Source organism: Eumetopias jubatus, unplaced genomic scaffold, assembly GCF_037043125.1.
Source record: "Eumetopias jubatus isolate StellerSeaLion01/CBP00866 unplaced genomic scaffold, mEumJub1_p1.0 scaffold_9, whole genome shotgun sequence".
NCBI lineage: Eukaryota > Metazoa > Chordata > Mammalia > Carnivora > Otariidae > Eumetopias > Eumetopias jubatus.
In genome coordinates, this window is record NW_028274815.1 from 35,922,372 (window position 1) to 35,943,351 (window position 20,980).

Sequence of the window (20,980 nt, forward strand, 5' to 3'; positions counted from 1 at the left end):
GTGACTGGAACATGGAAGTCTCTCAAGACTCCAGAGAAGTTCGAGGAGCTGTCAGATGGGATTGGGTGTATCTTCAGGATGGTGCATGGTCTCACGTATCTTCCACAGTAAAGTAGCCAGTTTTCTCTCTAGTTCAAATTCCCAAGAAAGAAAATCAAATTAGCCTAACTGTCCCTCTTTGGGTAGAAGCCACAATGTCCATTTGTCTTTTCTCTAATAGTGTTCCCAACTTTTAGGTAGGCCTAAAGCTTCCTAGAGTAAAGATTATATTTCTTTTTTTTTTTTTTTAAGATTTTATTTATTTATTTGAGAGAGAGAATGAGAGAGAGAGAGTACATGAGAGGGGGGAAGGTAGAGGGAGAAGCAGACTCCCTGATGCGGGACTCTATCCTGGGACTCCAGGATCATGACCTGAGCCGAAGGCAGTCGCTTAACCAACTGAGCCACCCAGGCGCCCCAAGATTATATTTATTATCATCCCTATCTCTTGCCAGGGAAATGAGAGCAAAGTGATTCTTAAAGGGAAGAGGAAAGCTCCTCCATGCTGGCTGGAACACAAGTCATTGTGGACCACGTGGACAAGGTTAACACGAGAGAAATGGCAAACCAACACCATAGAAGGAACTGAGCCCCTGACAATTTGGTGGAACAGAACTTGAGCTTTAATGTGAGAGAGATGTAAACTTCTATTTTATATAGGCCACTATTACACTAGGTTTGTTGTACAGATAGTTACACTTATCTTCTAACTGATTTGTAAGGTTGGCTGCTTTTGGTCCAATCAGCTAGGGCTGAGAGGAGAGAGGGCATGTGGTAGACAATACAGCCCTACCAGCTCAAAGAACAGCTGAAAGGAGCCTCCCCCCAACCAACCCCCTCCATAGCAAGAGCTATGGAATGGACAGTTTTTTTGAAAAACCGTTGTATATGAAAGGCACCACTTGTCTGGAACACCAGGGTATACCTTCCTTTTGTTAACCAACCCCATTACAGAAATCCCCCTTCTTTTGTTACCAAATCAATGGTCAATTCTCAGTCTTCCTCTCACTTCATCTTTCACCAGCGGTTGATAAAACTGACTACTCCTTCCTCCTGGAAAAACTCTGGTTTTCCTCCTTGACTGGTGACTCCTTCTCAGTTTCTAAATAGACTCCTCTTCCTTCTCCCCAGCCTTGAAACCAGTGATTCTCAAACTATACCATGATCAGAATCACCTGGAAGACTTGTTAAAACAAAGTGCTGAACTCTAACCTTATTTAGGATTCTGGGGTGTGGCCTGAGATTTTGCTTTTCTAACAAGTTCCCAAGGGCTGCTGAAGCTGCTCATTTGGGGACCAACTAAATGTTGGACTGTCCCAGAGACCAATCCTTGGGCTGCTCTTCTTTTTCTGTGAACACTTACTTCTTAGTAATCTTGTTCAGTCTAGATGTTCTAAATACCATCCAAATGTGATCAATTCCCAATTCGTATCTCTAACATGGGCTTCTCCTCTGACCTTGAGTTGTCTCCTCAATCTCTTTACTTGGATGTTTAATAAATATCTCTAAAATAGGATGTTCAAAACTGAACTTTTGATGCCCTTCCTCCCCCAATGCCATAAACTCTTCCTCCTACAGTTTTCCCTACTTCAGTAAATGGCAACTCATCCTTCTAGTTGCTCAGTCCAAACACCTTGGGGTCATCATTCTCTTTATCTCACAACCCACATCCAGTTCCTCTGCAAATCCTGTTGGCTGTACTTTCAAAATACACGTAGAATCTGACCACGTCTCGCCATCTCCACCGCTGCCACCCCGGTCGAAGCACCCATCAACTGTTGCCTGGATCACTGCAAATGCCTGCTGACTGGTCTCACTCCTACTCTTGCCCTATACATACTATTCTTAACACAATTGCTCTCCAATCTCAAAACAAAGTCAAAGTCCTTACAGTGGCCCACAAAGCCCTGCAAAATCCACACACACTAACTCTGATCTCATCTTCTACCACTTTCCCCTCATTTGTTCTGCTGCAGCCACACTGACCTATCATTCAATTGAGTGAGGCATGCTTCCATTACGGAGCGCTTCTTCCTCTGCCTGGATAGACGTGATGGGTGGATATCCCCCAAGTATCCACATGGCTTGCTCTCTCACCTCCTCCAAGCCTTTGTTCTCCTTGTGAAGACTTCGCTGACCACTTCATTTTTTTCCATAGTACTTATCTCTTTCTAACGTAATTAATTTTGTTTATTGGGTATCTCCCAACACACATACACCACAGATTAAGCTCCATGGGAGGAGTATCCCGGAGTATTTACTGCTACTTAGATGATCAATAACTGAGTATACTCTTTTCTGTGCTTGTAGAGAAGGTGTAAATGCCTGAAACTAACATTGCCCTCATTGTTTTTCTTGGCTTTCATTTGCGTGCTTTTGGAAAACCTGGACTTCCTTCGTAACCCTACTTTTATTTACAGAGGCCCTACTTTAATCACGTAGCCCTGGACACTACCAGCTGGCCCAAGCACATAAATTGGTGTTCCACAGTAGAGTGGACTTGGAACACTTTAAGATATAGTCTCTTAAGGGTTTTCCTAAATTCAGTGAGTGCTTCTGTTTCCTTCTAGTCTGTCTTTGTGTTTGCCACAACATCTCACTAGGAAAGCATCTTTGCATTCCTTTGAAGCTACAGTGCCTTGAAAGGCCATTTACTTTGAGATGAAAATTGATATGCAGAGTGACAAACAAGGAATCCTTTAGTCACCACGGAAGAGGGCAAAACTGAAAATGTAAAGGTGGATTTGTGTGGCAAACAGGTGGAGGTCTCAGGGACATGAGATTCAACAGAAGAGAGAGGTGCTACAGGTCTCAGGTAGGGAGAGAAGAAGGCAGACTTGAGACAGGTAATCAAACTTGGCGGGAAAAAAATAGCAAAGGCAATAAATCAGGCATGAGTATGTGCCTAGTCAAGTTACATGTTACTTTTGGGCCTGTGCACATACCCTCAGCACTTTGCTCTACCTCAGCTGCCTGAGCCAATGAACCCACTCAGACATTTGATTGCACCAGCTTCAGCTGGGCAGTTATCTGCTTGGGAGTGTCAGTCTCTCCCCCTTGCTTGCCACAGGCTAAACAACTGCACAGCTCAAGTTTCTGGTTCCTTGCACCACTTCCAGGCTTGCTGAAGTGCCACACAGTGGGCTGTGGGATCTGGCCTCCCTAGGGGTGGCTGGATGAAGCAACCTGAAAGTATGAGGGAAACAGGAGGAATCTGATCAGATAAATTCCTTCTGTTTCTCTTTGCCCATCAACTTAAGAAATTTCCTTTGGCTGTGAATATAGTGGTTAAATACATAAGGGTTTATTCTCTCTCATGCAAGATCAGAAGTAGGTAGTCCAGAGCTGGTATGGAATCTCCATAAGATCATCAAAGAATCAGATGTCTTCTGTTTTTCTCCTTTCCCATCCTTCAGGCATGACTTAGATCCTCAAAGTCACAAGATGGCTGCTGGAATTCCAGCCACTAAATCCACATTCCAGGTAGAGAAGAAGGGAAAGGCAAAGGCAAAAGGAGGTTTCTTAGATATCCCTCCCTTTTAAGGTGCCTTTCCAGAAGTCTTATCCAACAAATTCCAATGATATCAACATATCATTTGTCTGGTATGTGATATATCAATATACTTGGCTTGACATTTGATATATCCGTATTTCATTGGCCTGACTAGATATACCTCACTACAGGAGAGGCTGAGCAATATAGTTGAGCACTCTGTTGCTCAGAAGAGACTTGGATTTCCTATTGTTAAGAAAGAAAAGAAGTATGACTACAAGTTAGGCAACTAACAGCTTCTGCCACAGTAAGCATTAATCAATGCTTATTATCAACACTTTGGCTTTTGCAAGTTACTTAATCATGAGGTTCTGTAAGATGGCTCAGTAAGTTGAACTACTGATCCTGGGATATTTGGTCAATTGCTTCTTCTGCATAATTTGCACAGGTTTTAGACATATGTTCACATATGTTACGAGTGTACAGAATGTGGGAATCATATGTTCATATGTGTGATGGAAAGGAATCCACATTTTTACCTGATACCTATGGCATATTTTATAGGTTGGGCATCATACAAGGGGACAGATCTTTGATCATCATGGGGACTGATTTTTTGTGGTCTCTGCTACTGGGCTTCACTATAACTCCATTTGTCCTGCCCAAGGTTCCAGATTCCTGTCCATTAACAAGGTGAAAGAAGAGAGTGCCATGCTAATTCTCTACCCTTCATCCATTATAATACCAATATGGTATAAGAAACTGAAACAACTGTGCTTTTTTAAAAAAAAACAAACATCTAGATGTGAGGAACCTGTCCTCCTCCTCATCTAAGTGCTTGTGTTCTCTCAGCTGCTCCCTGGAATTACTGCTTTATTACTAAGGAGGAATTCTCAAGGTGAAGGTGTGAGGAAGCCAATCTACGTCTCCACTATGTAGGTGTGGATAGGACAGTCTGCATTTTGGTTTCACAGATACTGATGTTCTGGCAAGAAGGACATCATGTCTAATAGGATGTGGTGGCCTGGGTCTCAGTTACATTCTCATGTCTGCTGCTTTAGTACTGAAGGATGACTACTCATGGATGAGCTATGCCTGGAGTTAACTTTGGCTTTGTGATATTGAGACTAGACATAGCACCATCTCCTGGTTCATTGTAGCTGACTTCTTCAGCCTGGAACCCCACCCATCTGCCATGGCTACAGCTGGCTTGCAACTGGACTTTGAACGTTTGGTGTGAATATTTTTCCCTTCAGCAATTATACGCGAATACATTATGAGAAAGGGAAGGTGTTGTGTCCAGGGTATGGATGGAATGGCAAAACCAGGGCTAAGGAATTTTAGTTATCAATGAGATTAAACAAACATAAAACAAAAACACAACCATTAACCTAGAAACAAGGGTGATAGGTTAGTCTACTAGAGCCCAAAGGTCAGGTTAGAGCCAAAGTTCAGGGAAACTAAGGATCCTGAGGGAAGAACAAGGGCATACCCAAACCAGGGCTCCAGAAACCTCCAAGCAGAGTGGATTAAGAGCTAATAGGGCAGTTATAGTGAAGGTATTTACAGTCCTACATACATATTACCTTCATGTTAATTTTCTTATTGAAGTTTCTAGTTCTAGAAAGTACTTTTGACTGGGGACTCAAGTTCTCATGACTAGACAGGTATTCATTCATTGAGAAAATATGTAATAAGTGGCAGGCACCACACTGGGGACACAGCAATGCACAGATATGAAATAGTTCCCATTCTTACAGAGTGGTCCAGAAATAAAAAAAACAATTATAACTAAATAAATAAATAACATATGATGCTTATCTTAGGGTCCCCTTCAAACACTTACAAAACATATTGATTGGAGAGCTTCTGACCAATCTGGGGATCCTCAGAGTATCATATTAAGTATGAGGCATCCAAGGGGAAGTCTACGGCATGGTCCATTAAGACTATTTACTGAGACTCTAGTATCAAATGGAGGCATGAGAATAAGCAGCAGTTAGAAGGTGCTCGAACACAAACCTTCATTACCTTGCACAAAAGTGGCTTAAGTTCCTGTGGGGGTCCCTTGCTGGGCTGAAGCACCTCTGTGATAGTCTGAAGCCCGCCTGGCATAACGTCGCTGATGTTGGATGATAGAGGACTTGCAACTGAACACCTTCCCACACACGCTGCATTCGTAGGGCTTCTCTCCAGTGTGCACTCTCTGATGCTGAGTAAGCGGTCTCTTCTGGAGGAAGGCTTTCCCACATTCAGTGCATTTATAGGGCTTGTCTCCACTATGAATTTTCTGATGCTGATTAAGGGATGAGCGGTCAAAGAAAACTTTCCCACACTCATTACATTCAAAACAGGTCTCTCCGGTGTGTGCTCTGCGGTGGCGAATGAGGGAGGAGTGGTCAAACAGGGCTTTGCCACACCCCCTGCATTCATAAGGCCGCTCTCCAGTGTGAGTGAGCTTGTGGCGAGCGAGGATGCTTTTCTGGCTAAAGGATTTCCCACATTCTGTACACTCATAAAGACTTTCTCCAGTATGAATTCTCTGATGGCGGGTAAAAGATGAGCGGACAAAGAAAGCCTTGCCACATTCGTGACATTTAAAGGGCTTCTCTCCTGTATGAGTTCGCTGATGTTCGGTAAGGGTTAATCGGTCATAGAAAGTTTTCCCACATTCATTGCATTCAAAAGGGCTCTTCCCAGTGTGAGATATCAGGTGTTTCTTAAGGCTACTTCTATAGCTGAAGGCTTTCCCGCACTCTTGACAGTTATAGGGTTTCTCTCCAGTGTGGGTCCTTTGATGACGAGTGAGGGATAAGTGGTTATATAAGGTCTTCCCACATATGCTGCATTCAAGGTTTCTCCCCTTACTGTTGGTTTTCTTGGCAGGAGTGGATCTTTGCGAGTCTTCCTTGGGGGAGGATTTCTTCAAAGTCTCCCCTGAAAGATGTTCTTTCTTGGTGCCCTCAAGGTTTTCTGGGCCAAGTACAGGACCCAGAGGGCCATCTTTTCTGAGTGTTTCCATTAATGTCTTTTGTGACTTTGCTTTTTTAGAAACATCCTGCCTTTGAGTTGAATCCTGGCTCTCAAGTCTAGCATTCTGGTCTAAAACAAATAGAAATTACAGATATAACTGGGTCTTAATATTAGTGAAAAAAAGAACATTATCTATGTTAAGAAAAGAATGAACAGGGGCGCCTGGGTGGCTCAGTCATTTAAGTGTCTGCCTTTGGCTCAGGTCATGATCCCAGGGTCCTGGGATTGAGCCCCACGTCAGGCTCCCTGCTCAGTGGGGAGTCTGCTTCTCCCTCTCCCTCTGCCTCTCCCCCTGGCTTGTGCTCTCTCTCACTCACGCTCTTTCTCTCTCAAATAAATAAATAAAGTCTTAAAAAAAAAAGAAAAAAATGAATACAAAATACTGCCTGGTTTATTGATAACTCCTCAAAAGAAAAACATCACAAAGAGGCTGAAAAATGGCAGAGGAGAAGAGAAGAACAGAGAAGAGAAGTAGAAGGTGCGCAATTAGCCCACCAAACAAGCTTCTGTTGTTCATTCATTAGATATTCATTAGGTGCCTACAAAGTGCTAGGTACAGTAGAAGTCACTGGGACTCTATTGAATAAGAGAGACATGGTCCCTGTCCTCATGATGCTTATATTCTACATGACAGAAGACAAAGAGTAAACAAATAAAATGTAACAGATATGGTAAGTCCAGTGAAGGAAATAATGAATGGAAGTTGGAGTGGGGTTTTCTTTAGAAGGAAAACTTAAGAATGGTCATCTGGAAGATATGTTAACCATGTGAACAACCAAAAGAAGAACATTTCAGGGAGGGGTACATGCAGAAAAACAGGGGATACACAAAGAAGCATGGAAATGACTGGGCAGTTTATTACATGTCAGTGAGTTTAAACAGCAGAGAATAAGTGGGAAGACCAGCTAGGACCTGAGAAAGTGAACTGTCAATGACAATGGTTTTTAAAGGAAGAGGAAGAGATGTGGTAAAAGGTAAGTAGGAAAGATAAAAAAGTATTATCAGAGTTAAATACAAATAGGTCTCAACCCTCCCTCAGCCTCCTCCCCCAAAACCCCCAACAGGTGGGACTTTGATACCTGTTTGTTCATCTGACAAATACCTGAGTGTGTGCTATATACCAGGTACTGTTCCTTTTTTTTTTTTTAAGATTTTATTTATTTATTTGAGAGAGAGAGAATAAGAGACAGAGAGCACGAGAGGGAAGAGGGTCAGAGGGAGAAGCAGACTCCCCACTGAGCGGGGAGCCCGATGTGGGACTCGATCCTGGGACTCCAGGATCATGACCTGAGCCGAAGGCAGTCGCTTAACCAACTGAGCCACCCAGGCGTCCTATACCAGGTACTGTTCTAAACACTGGGGATCCAGTAGTGAACAACATAAAACCTCTGACGGAGTTTACATTTTCATCAGGGTAGGTATGGACAAACACGAAACAAAATAAAGAAGTAAAAATATAGTATGTTAGGAAGACACACCTGAGAAGAGAGCTAAGGTAGTGCAGGGAAGGAGGAAAGAGATGGAGAGAGTTCAATTACAGATAGGGTCGTCAGGGCAGGCCTGACTGAGAAGGCAGCTCATTTGAGCAAAAACCTGAAAAAGGTGACAAGAAAGCCACGTGGCTACCTGGGCATAAATTTTCCAGACAAAGACCCAGTATAGAAGTGACCCTCTCCATAGGCCTATGACTAGCACAAGGAGTGTTCACACAAGTGAACTGTCCAGCGAAATCCCATCTACCCAGTTCACACATACCTAGAAAAGTGCTTCCTGGGACATCACTTTCTTCACCTTCCTGAAAATCAAGTTTCCATGGCTCTTCACCTCTCTTCAACTGGAAAATCACATCAGGTTTAGGAACTAGAAGTCCTGCTCACAAAGGACAAAATGAGAAATGGCTGTTTGGGATAGAAATTCACAACTATCCCAGGGTTTAATAAGATCCCCTTACTCTCTAGAGAGGAAAATGGAAGTATCCCAAAAGCATATGCTAATTTCTAAGATAAGATGCTAATTCTCCTTCTCTGAAGGGAAGTCAGTACTTTCTAGAAAGTCTGAATTAGATCTATTGAAGTACTTCACTAATTTTTCTCTAATCTAGGAACCTCCCCCAGATGGAACGAGTATTCTTGTGAGTTGAGGGGAAATTCTTAGCTTAGAGAAGTGGAATATGGAGAAGGTTCTGCACCTCAAGGAGCTAAGGTGAAGAAGCTATCCCATTTTCTTTTGTAGTTTTTTAAATAATAGATTTGTATCCCTTAATTATACTTCTGTGCAATTATACTGAATTTGGTGCAACTACAACTCAAACTAGAGCAGTTTAAGAAATATTCAACTTATGTGCGGTTAATATGAAACACTTAAAACTTAAAACATTAATAAACAATTTTTTAGAAATTCTTAAAAAGAAAAATTATAATGTCTTTGGTTTTTAATGATTTAAAGTAGTGACATTTATAAATGTCATATATATATAAATTTATTTAGTGACACATAAATTTTCTACATTTAGTTTTTAATTGCATTATTAAATGTTTAAGCATACAAAAGGCATAAAGACTAAAACAAACACCTATGAACCCATCTAACTTAATAAACATTAATACTAAGATTGAAGCCCCTCCCTCAACCCCTCTTCCTCCCCACCATGAGGCAACCACTATACTAACTTTGGTGTTAATCACAATGCATTTAAAAATGTTTCCTCATCTTTGTAGTTTTAAAAATATTTCATGTTCAGGGTGCCTGGGTGGCTCAGTCAGTTGGGTGTCCAACTCTTGATTTCAGCTCAGGTCATGATCTCAGGGTCGTGAGATCGAGCCCTATGTCAGGCTCTGTGCTGAGCATGGAGCCTGCTTGGGATTCTCTCTCTCCCTCTCCCTCTGAGGCGCACCCCCCCACTCTGGCTCATGCACAGACACACACTCTCTCTCAAAAATAATTTTTTTAATTAAAAAAATATTTCATGTTCATTGTAGACAATTAAGAAATATAAAAAAAAAAAAAAAGAAAAACTTACCTGTAAGCCTACTAGTCAAAGATAATTAGGGGTAAAATTTTGGTGTAGATTCTTCCAGACTTTTTCTATGCATATAGATATATGTTGTAAATGTACTCAGGTTCCAGTCATTTCATATACTGATTTTATCATTTAACAGGATATCATTAATATCTTTCCAACTCTATAAATATCATTCATGGTAAAGGCCCACGTGGGTGTACAACGTACTCCATTATGGATGTACAATGATTCATTTACCTAAATCCCTATTCCCAAGTGCCTGCGTTGTTTCCATTGTTTTACAATTTTAGGCAAAACAGAGATAAACATTTATCTGATTCCCCCCTTATTGAAAATTCCTAGGAAAGGGGGTACCCATTTTCCATTTTATATAATATAATTTTTTGCTTAAAGCTAGGGTCTCAGACCAAACTTCACTTATCCTACAGATTCTATCCAGATCAAAAAGGCCATTTACTGACAGTACTGACAGCTATTAGTTAAACACAAACAACAAAAAATAAACCACTTACACCCTTCCTGGGGATCTATCCAAAGATGTACAATTCTGCCCCAGTAAGAAAAGAAGGGCCATCTTCTTTACACACACACCCAATGGCAGATTCTGAGTCACCAAGGAAAGTCATGCTTACCCAGAGAAACAAAACCCTGATAGTTCTCCAGCATCACCTCCCTGTAAAGATCCCTCTGAGTAGGAACCAGTTGCTTCCACTCATCCTTTGAGAACTTCACAGCCACATCCTTAAACTTGAGTGACTTCTGAAAAGACAGACATGTTCTTACTCACCTATGTGTCTTCTTTTATGTCTCACTAAGTAAGAGAAAAGAATACAGCACCAGAGGATATATGGAACAAAAAAGAAATGATTTTAATGATGTAAGAGCACTGGATATTTTACATAAGAGGTGCTGGTCTGAGGGGCACCTGGGTGGCTCAGTCAGTTAAGTGTCTGACTCTTGATCTCAGCTCAGGTCTTGATCTCAGGGTCGTGAGTTCAAGCCCTGTGTTGGGCTCCACACTGGACATAGAGACTACTTAAAAAAATGGGGTACATGGGTGGCTCAGTTGGTTAAGCGTCTGCCTTTGGCTCAGGATTGAGCCCTGCGTTGGGCTCCCTGCTCAGTGGGGAGCCTGCTTCTCCCTCTCTTTCTGCCCTCCCCCTTGCTCATGCTCAATTTCTCTCTCTCTCAAATAAATAAATAAAATCTTAAAAAAAAAAAAAAAGAGGTACAGGTCTGTGACCTGAGGCATGAAACTCTTGCTGATGGCCTCATGTCATATCCATGGCAGAGCCTCCAAACTTCAGGGACACTGTTATTAGCCTCAATTTTTTTTTAAAGATTTTATTTAGTTATTTGACAGAGAGATAGAAAGCACAAGTAGGCAGAGAGGCAGGCAGAGGGAGAGGGAGAAGCAGGCTCTCTGCTGAGCAAGGAGCCTGTTGCGGGGCTCGATCCCAGGACCCTGGGATTATGACCTGAGCCAAAGGCAGACGCTTAACCAACTGAGCCACCCAGGCACCCCTAGCCTCAATTTTTTAAACGATAAAATTATTAAGGAATTAGATTAGATGATCTTTATTTTTTTTTAGATTAGATGATCTTTAAATTCCCTTTCAGCTCTAACACTCAGGGATCCAAGAGGATCTCAGCCTGAACAACTGATTCTCAAGTCAAGGGAAGATCCATGATAAGTGTACGAGGAACAGAAGATACTTTTAAGAACTAAAACTGGAGAAAAAAGATAAAAAAAATATGGTGTCCCTTTGAAAGGAATATAACATTCCAGACCAGAAGATTCAGAATTTTTATATTCTCATGAGAGTTCTCTAAGCACTCCCTGAGCTCACTGCTAATGGCAGAGCTGCCTCAATCCTCTGGTCCCCAACCATTACAAAAGATATGATGGGGCCGGTCACCAAGGCGTTATGAAGGGCCATTCAGAAGGAAGATCCCTACAGCTGCGTTGTATGGTGAGAAAGAAGAGAATCTGAAGCCAGCAAACGTACTCGTCTTCTCTACAGAGCCCAACTTTTACCATAATGGGATGAATCTCCAAGGCTTGCAAAGAAGCTCCGGACTGAAGAAAATCCAACTCACCTGCCATCTGGCTGCCATTCTCTCCTCCTCTATGTTCTCTTGGAAAAGGCCCATGCCAGAGTTGGCAGAGCTAGAGGAAACATGACAGAGACCAATTACATTTTGTAGTTCTCTGACCCAGACTAAAAATCTCTACATATCAATTAGGTATGAAACAGCCCTTATTCTCAATACTCTATGAAGAGCAAAGCAAGCCTAGAAGTAAATTCGTTTCCCAGGAGATGGAAATTATGGATATTGCCATAACTCTGTTCCTGAGTTAGCAGCTTCCTGGGAACAGAACCCACACCAGAAAACTATTAAAAAATCAAACAGTTTACAATGAAGTTAGTTTTTACCCCATTTCATAAATCTATAATAAGCATTGTACTCTGTAGTATTTTGACATAAATAAGCAATTTAATAAATAACCCAATTTGACTTTTAAGTTCAAGATGACCAGGAGGATGCTTATACTAACATTTTTTTTAAAAGCTAACGTGAATGGGGAGCCTGGGTGGCTCTGTCAGTTAAGCGTCTGCCTTTAGCTCAGGTCATGATCCCAGGGTCCTGGGATCAAGCCCCATATCAGGCTTCCCTCCTCAGTGAGAAGCCGGCTTCTCCCACCCCTCTGCTTGCTGCTCCCTCTACTTGGGCTCTCTCTCTCTGTCAAATAAATAAATAAAATCTTAAAAAAACAAAAAATAAAGCTAGTGTGAAGCCTATATGATCAAGAATTAAAAAGTAAAAGCAAATTAGTTTATTAGTGTATTAGTCAAGTTTTGTTTCATTCTAAGGACAGAAATACATTCAAGCCAACTCAGGTGTTGTTTTTAGGGTACAGTGGGCATTATAAGAATACTGTAATTAAACAGCATCTAGGCCTCATGACATCTGTGGCCCTTACCGGGATCTGAAGAGCACTGGCCTCCTGTCCTAATTCCTTCCTGATTGCCAAAGTTTCAAGAAAGTGACCGGGTCTCATCCAACCAAGAAACGGAGTCAGACACCAAATTCTAGAATTTCCAGCCAGTTTCTTTAGGGTCATTTTTTTTTTTTTTGGTAGAGTCATTTTTTTAAGTTTATTTATTTATTTTTTAGTTTATTATTTCCACACACAACATGGGGCTTGAACTCACAACCCTGAGATCAAGAGTTGCACACTCCTTCAACTGAGGCAGCCAAGCACCTCTGTTAGTCATTTTTAAAGTTTCCATAGAACTAGGAGGCTATATGCAAAATGACACCCAGATATTCAATGGTGAGTTCAGGACTGAATACAATTGCTTCTCCTGCAGGAGAAACAGGGCAGCAGGACCAACCAGGATGGACTGACTGACCACTGCCCTTGCAGCATTGGCTGGCATCACAGAAGACCATGGGAAATAAAGGATTAGCTAGAGAGCTAGAGTATCCAGAGTGTAATGGTCACCTGCAGAGGCAGATAGGCCCCACCCAAAGTTTGGTTCCAATATTGAGAATGATGATGCCACATAAACACAGACCAAGTGTATGAAAATGTTTATTACTTACGTAACTGAGGTCTCTGGGAGAGACCAGGGTAGGTCTCTCAAGCAGGCCCAAAATGGCTTGAGAAAGTGAGGAAAGGAGACTGGCCTGGGTTTTTATTGTGGTTAGGGCCAGGGTGAGTGTTCCCATGCCCACAGGAAGGGAGTTGTGTGATGTGAACCTCTTGCCAATGCCCAGGGAGAGAGCATTCAGGCTTCCTTATCAGCTTGTTCAGGTGTGGGACACCAGGGGAAGGAGGGGTGAGTCTTAAGAGCTGTCAGCAGTCAAATATCAAAAAACGAAGGCAGACTACACAGAATAACTATACATCTGGAACAGGATGAAGAATCTCTGTCCTCTTCTTTCTAATCCTACTCATCTTTGGGCCTGATATGGAGAAAACCTGTGACATAACAGTACCTGGAAGACATGAGAGAGAACAATATTCTCAAGAGAAAAATTCATTCATCTGACAGAAGTTTTAGTCAGGGAAAGTGAAAAACCCTTCCAGAAGTGGAGCCAAGGAACAATGGTCTCCCCAAGCTTGCCCACAGAGACTACTATAACAATATTCTGTCAGGGATTTATGACAAAAGTTGTTGCAAGATGGAGTCAGTACTAGTAGGGAGGACTGAAGAGTAGAAAAGAACGGGTAAAGGGATCCATCAGTGCTCATCGGAGGCTGATTCCATATAATACAATCCATATGATCCAGTGCGATAAATCCTACTTGGCACCATCTTCTGGATTCCAATTATGGTTGTGATCCACTACCAATCAGATTTTATTTTTTTCATTAATAGACTTGCGTACCCCACTGGATATTGAAGGATGACGGCGCTGCATATCTTTACCTCTTGCTCTTAAGAGCTCTACATAGAGAACCTGTATATGCCATCTTGGATATTTAGAATGGCCAATAGCAAGATTATATTTATAATTTCTGTGTATGCAGGCCATCTGACACGTGCATAGAGGCGACCACAAATGAGAATGGTGCTGAAACAAAAGGTACTCTCTCAAGCCAGCAAGGGCTAAATGGGTCTTGCATCTTTTCATCCCCCAAGACAATGTTCTCAGAGGAATGTTCTCAGAACATTGTCCTCTGTATAGATAAGGTTCAATAAGTTCTTTAACTCCCAGCCCTCCTGGGCTTACTGATCTAACACCCACAATTAACTGGCCATGGTCTCTGTTTCCTACTTAGAATTCTCAAGGCCCTATCGGTTGTTAGCCATTGAGAGACTAATGACCTTAGATCATGTTTCCACCTCTTGCCCACTCAGCCATTCCCAAGGAGCACAAAGAGCAGTTCTCAGAGAAAGGGACTATGGCCAGGACAGGCCTACTACTCTACATAAAGTAATTTTCTTAGTAGTTCTACTTCAAGGTGAGTGACAGGCAACCAGCAGCAGCTATTGTTCTGTCTCTTGAGCTCTGCCAACACTTCACTCTTTTCAAGGAAATAGCTTCACCCACATCCATACAATAATAAAAACTGACTCCATTTCCTGGCCAAAGCTGACTGGCATCTGAACAAATTAGTCCTTCCCATGGAATTTTGAAAGTGGAACCAAGAAAAAGAGATCAGTCTCTTCTCATGAGGCTCCACGTGAGGGCCCTTGACAGTCACATTTTGTCAAGCCATCTGAGAGCAGAAAAAGCCAGTCAGCAGTGACAGGGAAATATGAAACATAAGGGCATACAGAAGAAGGGGCAAGGGGTTAAGAGAGGGTCCTGAATTTGTTTTGTTCCGGTTTACACACCTGTAGTCTTTTCTTTGGGGCTCCGTGACCTAACCAAGTATCCTCAAAATGAACCCCTCCATACTAGTTTGAGCTGGGTTTCTGTAATTTGCAACCCAGAGACTCAGACAGGTAGCAAAGGCAAGCTTCTACCTTCCTCGCCTAAGGTTTCATTCTTCATGTTCTGCTACCAGACCTCTCCTCTTAAGACCTCTTTAGAGTCCTGGGGGTACATAGAGGACACAGCATCCAATGTGCCTCACAGAACTCAGAAGGTGATATTAATCTTAAGATGCCCACCAGTGTCATTAAAATAAGCTATGGATGCTTCCAGCCAAGCCTATATACTCTTTTCCAATCTACAACCAAATGGATCCACATCACGAAACAAAGAGTCAGGGTCTTTATCTTCTTTGAACTTTCAGATTTCTGATTCAATCACCTAGTATATAAGTATCTTTGTACCTTTCCAAGTAGGTGGTAAATCTTGGGAGCCACATCTTGCTTCCCTCACACTAAGAAAGCTACTTCCACATAGTTAGTACTCAAGAACTATTTGCAGACTAACTGAAATACCAAGTTTTGCACGAAAGTCTGGCTGGCATTGGAAAGCAGCGCTCAGAAGAGGGAGCGCCACTGGGCAGCTCCAACGAGCCAGGTGTAAGAGCTTGAAACGCCTGAACCTGGCCCACGGAGCGGAGGTGCTTTCCGGGAAAGATGGACCAGCTGGTTTCCGCGGAGTCAGTTCAGTCCTGGTGTACTGAACCCCTGCCACAGGTAAGCAGGGGAAGGACCGCAGGGCGAGCTTCGGAAAAGAAGGCTAAGGGAGGGAATGCGCCATTCTACTCGGGGAATACGCACTGCGGAGTGCGGCTCTGTGCACCCCAGAGCACGTCATCTCACACTCCGGGACCAGGCTAGCGACATCTCGCTTCACCTCGCTGCCACGTCGTCGCCCTGAGTCGTGCCGGTCCTGCAGCTGGCGCCTCCTCCCCTGCCCCGCCGCAGGTCGGATCAAGGGCAGCCTAGGGGCGGGGGCCAGGGATAGTACGAAACACCCCATTTCGGGTCCAGCCTCACGTCACCGCGCCTCGCATCCCTCCTTCCTTCCCCGTCCTTTCTTCGGCACCTCCCTCCCTCGGCCGCCGCTTCCACCACACCCGACCCCTGTTCCTCACCTTGGGTGCCAACCTGCTCGCGGCGGCCCCACAAGGAGCAAGGACCACAGAGCGCCTGCGCACAGTGCCCTCAGAAAACTACGATTCCCAGAAGGCCGCGGGAGTAGCGGAAAACCAGAGGCCCAGCCCGTTTTCGGAGGCCCCGCCCCCTAAGGTACCAAACGGGGTACACGAATACGTTCCTCAAAAGGTGGAAGGAGACATTTGGGGTAAAAATGAAGGGAAGCCGAAGGGTGAAGAACCAAAGCTGTCTCCTGGCCCTGTTCGCCTGCCCCAGGCGGATCCCTACCGTGGATGCCTCTGTTTTTATGCAGGTTTCTATCCAGTTCTCCAGGAGGATATTTGTAACCTCTGCTCTCCTCAGGCACCTGCTACTTCATCTTCTCCCTCACTTTCGGAATGGGGGTGGACCGGAAGAAGCATCAGAGAGAATTCCCATACTTGCCTGTAATCAGATGTAAAAATTTGCCTTTCCTTACGTCCATTCTACAGCCTCTCCAATTATAACAATAAAAAAGAGCACACTGGGGCTTTGCAAATCTATGTTAATAAAGTCCCTTTAGGCTTAAGCAAGTTGGGGAAGAATTTTCTGTCCCCTGTACCTGAAGGCATCCTGATACGTGTTCACATCTCTCACATTTTAAAAGAAGTATTCGCTTAGTCTTACTTCCCCCTCCAACTACCAATCTTGACCTCTCCTTCTTCTCAAAGCCAAATTACTCAGCACTGAGGATATTTTCTATTTCTACCTTCCACTCCCCCCACTCATTCCTTAACCAAATTCATTCCAATATGGCTTTGGCGCCACCATCCAAGTTACCGACAAACATGGGGGATGGGGGGAGGGAACGCTAAAGCTTTGTCTCCCCCCCAACCATGGTGAAAAAAATTTATATTTAGATTTAGCCAGCTGGACTCAGTTTAGATGGCCCCAATTTTGTTGGCAACATCCAAAGCATCATGGTCAGGAGCCAGTTGGACGCATGCTTTCTTCTCTCCTTCGGGCCTGATCAGGGTGTTGACCTTGGCTCTGCCAATGTCATAGAGCTTCTTCACAGCCTGTTTGATCTGGTGCTTATTGGCCTTGACATCCACAACGAACACAACTGTGTTGTTGTCTTATATTTTCTTCATGGCTGACTCCATAGTCGGGGGAATTGATGATGGCATAGTGGTTAAACTTGTTTCTCCTGGGGGTGCTCTTTGGAGGGTATTTGGGCTGCCTTCGGAGACACAGTGTTTTGGGCTGTGGGAATGTAGGTGACTTGCGGATCTTTTCTTTGTGACTGTGGATGCCCCAGCACGGCTTTCTTGGCCTTCAAAGCCTTTGCTTTGGCTTCTGCTTTGGGAGGAGCAGGGTTTTCCTTCTTTGCCTTTGGTGCCATCTTCGTGAAAAGGCTAAGGCTTTGTCTTTCTTGACCACTTGGCAACATTGAATACTGTTTACTATTCTTTTTCTTGAAAGTCTTTCCTGTAACCCTGCTCTCACCTAGTGGTTCTCTTACCTCCCTATCCTCTTCTATTCACTCTCCTTTTATGGGCTCTTCCTTTCTTCATGCCCGTTTAATCTCAGTGTTCTTCAAGGACCTATCCTAGATCCTAGTCTCTTCCTACCTACACTTTGATAAGCTATTTCCCACCACTCATATGGTTTCAGATATCCATATATCTGAGATTACTCTTTTTAACTTCAGTCTTACCTACAGAACATTTCCACATATGTCTGGATATTTCACAAGCATCTCAAGCTCAATATATTCAATTGAGCTCACTCTCTATTGGGTACACTACCTCATCTTCTCTTGGCCCAAATTTTACCCCAGCCATGCTGCAGCAAATACATTTGCACAAACATAATCAGATAAACCCTCCCTTCAGTTGTACCCCACCCTTGTCACTTTCCTCCCTGGAGTTAGTCTCTGACTTTGCCATGGGGGATGGCTACAGAAACCTTGGGTGTACACACAGCAACACTTAACCAACAGGGGATGGGAGCCAGTAGATAAATGCTCCCCACGTCAGGGGCAGACAATTCCGAGGCTCATTCAACATGACTCACAGGTCCCAGTGGGATTGAGCCTCAGGTGCCCAGGGCAGTGACTAACTTGATTACATGCTATTTATTGGCTTTTTCTTCTTCTCTTTTTAACAGATACTGTCATTAGTATGATGAATAATTTCATTATTTTAATGATTTAAATCTTGCTTTATCAAATTATGGTATAATGCAAACAAAAAAATCTCAGTGGCAGGCCAGTAAAAGTAAATTGCTAGTGTGTTAGGTGAAATTAAATTTACACTGCTATTGGTGGATCAACTTAATGGGTACAGAAAAGAATGTGTTAACTAGATCAGTGTCTACATATCAGTCAAAGGGCAACTTACAGCTACCTTCCAATGTAGAAACAAGGTGAAGCACAGAAGTAGCTACAGTTGACTCCATTTCATTAGCTTTTCTGTATTATCAGAGATAGTTAACTTCCAGGATCTAGCTTTTTGACCAGACAAATCAAGGAATCAGAAAGGAAATGGTGGGACAAAGCACTCCCAGGTCCTCCAACTTTATCATCATGGCTGTAATTTTTCTGAATGTTTTATATTGACAATTTTGGGGTGGTGGGGGAGCTCTAGTGGCTTCTACTGGGCACATCCATCGCCAGCACCCTTTTGTGCTTTGCACATTCTAACAGAACATCCTCCTCCCTCCAGAATCATAATAAATGGATTCTAATATCCTGCTCAGAAAAGGTGAAATGATCACACAAAGTATCTTTTATCTTTCACTAACTGGCAACCTTAGATACTTCCTCCTCCATATCCTGGTTGGGTTGTTAAAGGTTCATACATAACATCTCTTCCCCACCTGAGATAATAAAAGATTCAACTCAGAGAGAACAAAGGAGTCAGGCACACAGAGATCAGAGCAGCTGTTTTGAGATCTGTTAAAAATGTGTCCGAGGGATGGTAACAACAGGCTTCCCAGGCTTGGACACCACTTAACCTACTGGAAGCAGAAGACTGCCTTCTACAGGTGCAGAGAGCTTGCCACATGGCCAGAAGCAAGCATCCCTCCAACATCTCCAATGATCAAAATAATCCCTTTATCTTTTCCCTCTAAAAGCTCCAGATGGCTATCCAAAACTGTGCTGTTCAATACAACTAGCCACAGGTGGCTGCTGAGCACTTGAAATGTGGCTAGTCTGAATTTGAGATGTGCTCTAAATACAAAGTAGTTGAAGATTTAGTTTTTTAAAAAAGGATGTAGGGTATCTCAATAATTTTTATATTGATTACATGTTGAAATAACATTGCATGAGATTTTTAAATATTTGAATTAAATTCAAATATTGAACGAAATATTAAAATTCCACCAGTTTCATTTTCAATTTTAAAAATATGGCATACTTCCAATTTGACCAATTTCTGATTCCAAGATTTGATACTCCTAATGATCACTTGGTGAAGCTAAAACCTCAAAATTTGGGCACCTGGGGGGCTCAGTTAGTTAAGCGACTGCATTGGGCTCAGGTCCTGATCCTGGAGTCCTAGGATCGAGTCCCACATCAGGCTCCCTGCTCAGCAGGGAGTCTGCTTCTCCCTCTGGCCCTCTCCCCTCTCATGCTCTCTCTCTCAAATAAATAATCTTTAAAAAAGGGGGTGCCTGGGTGGCTCAGTCGTTAAGCATCTGCCTTCGGCTCAGGTCATGATCTCAGGGTCCTGGGATCTAGCCCTGCATCAAGCTCCCTGCTCGGCGGGAAGCCTGCTTCTCCCTCTCCCACTCCCCCTGCTTGTGTTCCTGCTCTCGCTGTCTCTCTCTGTGTCAAATAAATAAATAAAATCTTTAAAAAAAAAACCCTCAAAATTTAAGATCTCCAGTACTGTATGCCCTCTTGGAAGATATCAGTTAAAAGGGAAAATGGCCCTTCCCTCAGAATTTTTAGTAGGAGGTGGAAGAGTACTTCACATTTTTAAAAATGCTCTGCAGATCACCAAATTTAAAAAGGGAACAAAGGGAAACTATCCTATTTATGTCCCCATTCTGTTTCACTTAACACTATACTCAAAACTCCATTAGTATTCTGAATTTGTTCTAGTCTCATCTTGCTGACAATGGCAGAATATCTTGGGGAAATACTTGATCCTCAATTTACTTTTAACAGGGGAATAAATTGAAGATTCAGAACTCTCAGATTTAGTCATTGGTCAAAAGTTCATCAATAGTCCCTTTTATTTTCTACTTGACATTATTAAATAATACCAGATATTATCCACTCTGATAGATTCTGCACTCTCTGAAGTGTTTTTCTTCAAGTTGCTTCAAGAGTTCACATGTGAATTCTTCCCTGTCACTCATCTGCTTTAAGAAAGGTGGACAAATAGGGTTGTTAGTAGATTGGGGGGGGGGCCCTTCTGTTTGGCAATCCAGCTTCTTGAATCTGACTTTACCTCTCAGGAGAAATGCATCTTGGTCCACTGGGATTCATGCAGGCAAGCTAAATTCCAGACAGCCTTTCAGAATCAAGTCCTCTTCCAGGCTTCACATCAAGCAACTAGGAAGGGAATGCAGATACCTAGGGTTAAAGCTGCCTAGTCCCTGACCTTTAATAAAATAAAAATATAGGGCTGGGCCCAGGGCATAGAAGAATTTAGGGAGTCAGAACTTAAAGTTCAGTGATGTGGAATCACATCAAGGCAGACCTTAAACGTTCAGAGAAGCTTTCATTAAACAGGGAGATATTTTAGGTCTTGAGTATGGCAATGATGAGCAGGAAGGGGTCATTTAGAAAGACTGGTCTAAGAGTAATGTGCAAAATGTAATTTGTGACAGAAGCTTTTGATGTTAACCAAATATTGAGGTGCTTGTTTACTTTCCTAGCCTCTG

The 20,980-nt window shown here is 42.9% G+C and overlaps 1 protein-coding gene across 2 annotated transcripts; it reads right to left on the reverse strand.

Moving 5' to 3' along the window:
- Positions 1-25: 25 nt before the first annotated feature.
- On the reverse strand, positions 26-11,749 carry LOC114219617 (uncharacterized). 2 transcript variants are annotated; one of them, XM_088026416.1, is made up of 5 exons: positions 11,688-11,749; positions 10,220-10,346; positions 8,321-8,434; positions 5,564-6,634; positions 26-128 (listed from the first exon to the last, which is right to left on the reverse strand). In XM_088026416.1, the coding sequence occupies exons 1-4, from the start codon at positions 11,739-11,741 to the stop codon at positions 5,580-5,582; spliced, it is 1,350 nt and encodes a 449-aa protein (XP_087882542.1). In that variant the 5' UTR covers positions 11,742-11,749; the 3' UTR covers positions 26-128; positions 5,564-5,579. The 2 variants fall into 2 exon arrangements, with proteins under 2 accessions (XP_087882542.1, XP_027972948.2); XM_028117147.2 differs by lacking the exon at positions 26-128 and having other exon boundaries at positions 5,351-6,634.
- Positions 11,750-20,980: the final 9,231 nt, after the last annotated feature.